Here is a 5,688-nt window from a genome sequence, read left to right as displayed (position 1 = left end):
GTTTATATACGATTGGAAAAATATAATATAGAAGAGAAAGCAATATAACGAATACAGTGGTAATAACGAAGTTTCTTTTGTGAGCGTTTATGAGTGAAAAGAATAATAAGCTAAACATGGATTGGTTCTTTGTTTTCCACATCATAACCAATAACAAAGCCCATCTTTCCTTATTCGACCAATTGTAATGTCGAAAAGTAGAGAGGAACGATATTCGCTCAATTTGTAGTAGAATACATGTATCGAATGAACTTCGACCAATAACATGACAATTTTTAAATGCTTCAATTTTACGAACTGAATTTTATTATATTATTTTTTCTTTCATTTATTTTAACATAGAAAATTCAATATAGCTTTTTTCAATAATGAGATTTTCAAAATGATTGAGATAATAAATAATTCAGTAAATAATTAAACGAAGTATCGAGATAATATTACAATTTGAATAATGTTACGAACGTAAAACGACGTAGAAGATAACTTATATGCAAATGCAATAAAATTCAGTCATTCACTTCTGTTACAATATTTTACCTTAAAATTTTATGAAACACAAAAAGATAATAAACGTTCGGAAACTAAGATCTATCGATATAAATTATTAAATACGGAGAGAGAAATGATATAATGCTATTAATATGTCAAAAGATTTCAAGCGTAAAACGTGAAATAAAAAATAAGTATAAATAAATATTACGTAATTGTTATTTTAAAATAATGAAAGTTATCGATGTGAAAATAAAGAAAGTTTGTACCTGTATGACATTTAGTAAAAGATATTAATGATTATTTTAAAAAGTGCACCGCAATTTTATAATCGTATCACATTTTTCTTCTAGCAAGACAGATCTTTTTTACAAAGTAGCGGCGTAGGAATACATTGAACTTAAAAAACTCACAAACAGTACAAGTTACGCCATCTAGGTTTCGCAAGACACAACTAAACTATAAAAAATGTCACGTTTTAGTACTTCTAGCGCTATCTAGCGTACGAAGTTAGGTACTGATTGTGCATTTCATTCGAAGGACTCTACTATCATATGACTCTGTTAATAAATTAGATTTTTTGCGAAAATATGGCGAGTCTAATTAGTCACTTCATATGTATAGATATATTGACTACATTGATGTATACGAAAAAGTTTAAAATATTTTTCTATAATTATAAAGTATTTTTTATGAACTTTTATGACTTTATATCGTTCTAGAGAGATTAAAGAATATTAGTAATATTTAAATGTTTAAAATTTATGGTGTGAAGTTGCATAAATAATATTCTTAATGAATAATACTTATCTCGAAGAATTCTTCACTGCTATTAGTTCTAAAATAATTGAATTTGCGTGTATCTAATCTTAATTATGAAAATATTTTCAATTACAATGTTATTTAATAAAAGATATTAAGCGATGTAAATTATTTTCTCTCCAACTTGTTCATGATATAAGATAAATATGAAATTACATGGAGCACATCAAGAAATAATCAAATATATGTACAAAAGATAATAATATTAAATGTTTAACAAAGACAAATACTTAATCATAGCTTTTAAGTGATTAAACATTGTTCAATCCAATAATAAAAAAATGTTAATCCAATAATAAATAATTATTCATTAAATTCGACAATAATATTCTGATGTATCTTTTTGTCTGGGAGTGTACGTATGAGCACAATTACAACGAAGGCTGAGGTACCTTCTCGAATAGCGTATGGATGTTTGCGCTTGCGTTTCTCGACTTCTCTTCTTCCTCTGCTCCCACTATTTCCACCCTATTCTCTCTTTCATGAGGGAGTACCACGTCGGTGATGTATAGAGGCACGTCCGTTAAGAGGAGAGTTAGCGAGGATGGGAAACGTTTGACAGCTCTGATCGTCAGTGATAATGCTGTTCCCCATTGATGTTAGTCTTAAGTGAATCAGTTTCATTCGTTGATCGTGCAGAGGCTCCTATTCTTTCGTATTCTTGAATCAGGCAGAGTCAGGAACGAATCCGATGTGTTCTCGTTCTTCGACCAGTTAGAAGGGTGGAAAGTGGAGTGGATGCAGTAAAAGGGGAGGCTTGGCGTTAATGCTCGAAAATGTAGCCGCATTAACGTTGAGAACGAAGGCGTTTTGTTATCGAGGACGATTCTACAGCTGCGAGATATTCGCGAATGCTCTCGATTTATCTAATTCGTTAAGGAGGGAGGTGGTGGTGGTGGCCAGGATGTTGATCGAGGACGGAGGAAGGAGAAGAGAAGCGACGACGGAAAGAACGCGTGCGTGTTTGAAACACAGAAAAGGATGCGGCAACGCGTTATCAACTTGTTTCGTGATTTTCCTGATTGCGTTGATGATAACCAGCGAGTTCAGCGATGCGAAGCAATTAGGTTTGTAAAGGTTCATTATAATTTTCTTGTTATTCTCTCTTGTGATCTGTATTTTTCTGTTCTGTTTTCTCAGAAAAGCGAATTTTACAACGAGGATGCAAGTTGGAAGGCTTGCATCCACTTCTCATCGTTACTTACAAAAATATCACCGTATCAGTAAGCTTCTTGTTACTTTCAAATCTTAATATCCACATATATAAGTAACATGTTAATTTTCTTGTCATCGTCGTTGTAGAAATATCAATGAAATATTCTTTTCGCAGGTAGACAAAATTACGGTACCTCATGGAGAACGTGTTATGGTGAGGTGTCGTGAGCTTGGCAAGTACAAGCTCATCGGTGATCCATCGTTACATTGTCGTAATGCAACGTGGAACGGGAAGTTGCCGTCTTGCGTACCTACAACGGCTATTTCCAATTACACCGGTGAGCTGATTCGAGTCTCGAGCTTCAATGGATTATAATTGAAATAGAACAGGCCCTTTTTACCATACACTAATACACACTCCTCTTCCTGTTTGAGGAGATCCAGAAGACGTTCCACCGACGATCGTCTTTGGATTGCCAGCAGGTTCAGCGGCAATCGAGCCGACGGGTACGCTTGCAGTATTTCCAGGAAGCATTCTTCATTTGGAGTGTCTTTTTGCTAGAAGATTAGGTAATCCAGAATGGACGTGGACGTCGACGTTTCGTCAATATTTAACGGGTGAGATATACGCACGTAAGTTCTTTCTTAAAGGTAATCGAAATACTAATTATTCACTTGTCAATTAGGCTGGGCGATCGCTGCGAAGGAGAGAGACTGGAAGTATCGACTGTCGATATATTATGCCAAAGTGCAGGATTCAGGAGTATACACGTGTTCGACTCCACGAGGCCTAGCAAATTCTATAAGAGTTCACGTCGTCGGTAGGATTTACTTTCTATATCTCGCGATATTATTCAAAATCGGAATCTAGAGAAAGATTCAAATTTTAATCGATCTCGTCTCGTAGACGTTCAGTGTCCAGTAATAAATTTACCAGAGGGACCGCTGGTTGGTAAGATCGAAGGCGCTCGGATGGGTCACAGTGCTAATTTCGAATGTCCCCTGGGATATAGATTGGAAGGTGCCTCGATGATAACGTGCCAGTATAACGGTGAGCAATTGATTCTAATAATGTTTCAAGCGAAATTTCGATGCGAACAATGGTAGATGGCCGAGGAGTTAATGACCACGCGACAGGGCTGCAGTACTTTAGCGAGTTAGCAGAAAATCGTCTTGTCCTTGTTTATTCGGTACTCGCGTTAAGTCATAGGTCATACACCATTCTTTCATACATTGAAATACAAAGGACTATAATCCTGTCGAGCGGCCGAATGCGAATTGTATAAGGCGTCGAAATAATTCGATCGTAGGAGAGAGTTAAGCGAAGACTCCCGTCGTCGTGCGATATATTCCAGGAATGTGGTCAGGAGATATACCACGTTGCGAGGCAATAACGTGTCCACCGATAGATCTTCCCAGTGATACGTGGTTACAGCTACTAGAGCACAACAATAGTTTCGGTGGCAGGGCTGTATTCGCTTGTATGTGGGGTCACAAATTATTAGGATCTCAGAGCATCAAGTGCGAAGGGGATGGCACGTGGAACGGATCCATGCCGACTTGTTTCGGTAAGTTTCCTTCTATTTACTTCTAAGTCTAAGTTATAAAGTCGAGGGAAATTATATCGATAAATTATATTTATAAATCAACCCGATAATATTGTATTTATAGAGATCACGTGTCCGTCGCCATCTTTACCGCGAAGCGGTCGAATCGTCGATCAAATGTTGCAATCTACTCGTAGAAAACACCATCGTAATCGCATCTATAAGGTCGGCGCTCTCGTTAAATTTGCCTGTTTACCGGGACATCAACTGATAGGAGAAGCATCTGTAATTTGCACCGAAAATGGCACGTGGTCGCATCAATCGCCAGTTTGTGAGTTTCGTAGAATCCTTTAGTTGGTTTATTGATAATAATGTTTCTTGTTTTTATAGAGCCTTTGAAAAAAGCTACCATCCTCGGTGAAATCTATATTTCCTTTTTATCTTTATCTTCTGTCCACAACATATGTTTGATACGGCTCATGTCCACTTTGACGTATCTTCAAGTGATACTTAATATTTTGTTTACTTAACTTGATTTTATAGTAACTGATAAGTTATACTAACTTACTCGAAAGCTTTTAAATAGGCACACAATACGGTACTTAGAACCTTATTGGTTCATAGAAGGAAACATTTATTAAAATCTTTTTATTTCTCTCGATGAGTATCTACTACGAGCACTTAAAGTTTTGCGGTAATATCTTTCAATCCTTTTTGTATAATGCGCTTCAAATTTGACTACACCGATGTTACTGCTTATCGGTTTAAAAAGGATAAGCAACAGAAAAAATAATTTGCAACATTGTAGGTAAAGTAAGATGTCCATATCCTGGCGATCCTCCGCACGGTCGGATTTCACCGCTGAAATTTTGGTATACACCAGGTGATAATATACAAGTTAGTATACCGATACTCTAATTTTTTTTTTTCATAGCGTTTCTCGATATCCGTAACGTATGCTCGATGTCGAGGAAAAAAATGAAATAATAGATATATATATATATATAAAATTTCATATGCAGGTGACATGTTCTCCTGGCTATGTTACACCTTTGGAACCTGTCAGAAAGCCAACTTGTCGAGAGAATGGAATATGGAGTGCGCCACCACCACCATGTCGTTCTTACAAAGATGTTTGATCGATACGTGCGTTGGATTTATCTACGATCGATTGAAAAAAGTCGCCCTGATTTTCATACGAAAGTAATCGCTTATCTGCACCGGTCGTAACTCAAATCCATCCTTATGGATTAACATTTAGAAGCGTCCGACATAAAGCGACGCGTTAATAAATATAAAACGAGATGTACAACGAAGGGTACATTTTTCTTTTCTCTACGTTTATCATTTTATTTCCCTCGATTTATTAATTCCATTTGATTTTGTGAGGGATACCACAAATTAAATAGAGGAACATATTTGTCAATCGCACAAATATAGACAAGTCGTTGAGACCCTCAATAAGATTTAACTACTCTGACACTTTTCTTTTTATATCTATATGTAATAAAGTGTCCGTTATTCTTTAAGAATTCTCAACGAGTTTTTTTTATATAATTGCCTTTCCTATTTACTATTATATCGATCAATTTTATCATTATTATCATCATCATCAACGACAGGTAAAGGTACGTAAGTGCATATGTTTGCTGGCATGTTTCGTATAATCAGAAAT

The 5,688-nt window shown here is 35.9% G+C and overlaps 1 protein-coding gene across 3 annotated transcripts; it reads left to right on the top strand.

Moving 5' to 3' along the window:
* Positions 1–1,791: 1,791 nt before the first annotated feature.
* On the top strand, positions 1,792–5,545 carry LOC122631878 (locomotion-related protein Hikaru genki). 3 transcript variants are annotated; one of them, XM_043818068.1, is made up of 10 exons: positions 1,792–2,378; positions 2,452–2,534; positions 2,642–2,804; positions 2,911–3,084; positions 3,153–3,287; positions 3,374–3,517; positions 3,822–4,034; positions 4,138–4,344; positions 4,822–4,910; positions 5,036–5,545. In XM_043818068.1, exons 1-10 carry the CDS (start codon positions 2,078–2,080, stop codon positions 5,150–5,152), a joined length of 1,626 nt encoding a protein of 541 aa, XP_043674003.1. In that variant the 5' UTR covers positions 1,792–2,077; the 3' UTR covers positions 5,153–5,545. The 3 variants fall into 3 exon arrangements, with proteins under 3 accessions (XP_043674003.1, XP_043674002.1, XP_043674001.1); XM_043818067.1 differs by having other exon boundaries at positions 2,905–3,084; XM_043818066.1 differs by having other exon boundaries at positions 2,902–3,084.
* Positions 5,546–5,688: the final 143 nt, after the last annotated feature.

This window comes from Vespula pensylvanica, chromosome 9 (assembly GCF_014466175.1).
Source record: "Vespula pensylvanica isolate Volc-1 chromosome 9, ASM1446617v1, whole genome shotgun sequence".
NCBI lineage: Eukaryota > Metazoa > Arthropoda > Insecta > Hymenoptera > Vespidae > Vespula > Vespula pensylvanica.
Note: the sequence above shows the minus strand (reverse complement) of the source record. Positions and strands in the feature narration are given on the sequence as shown.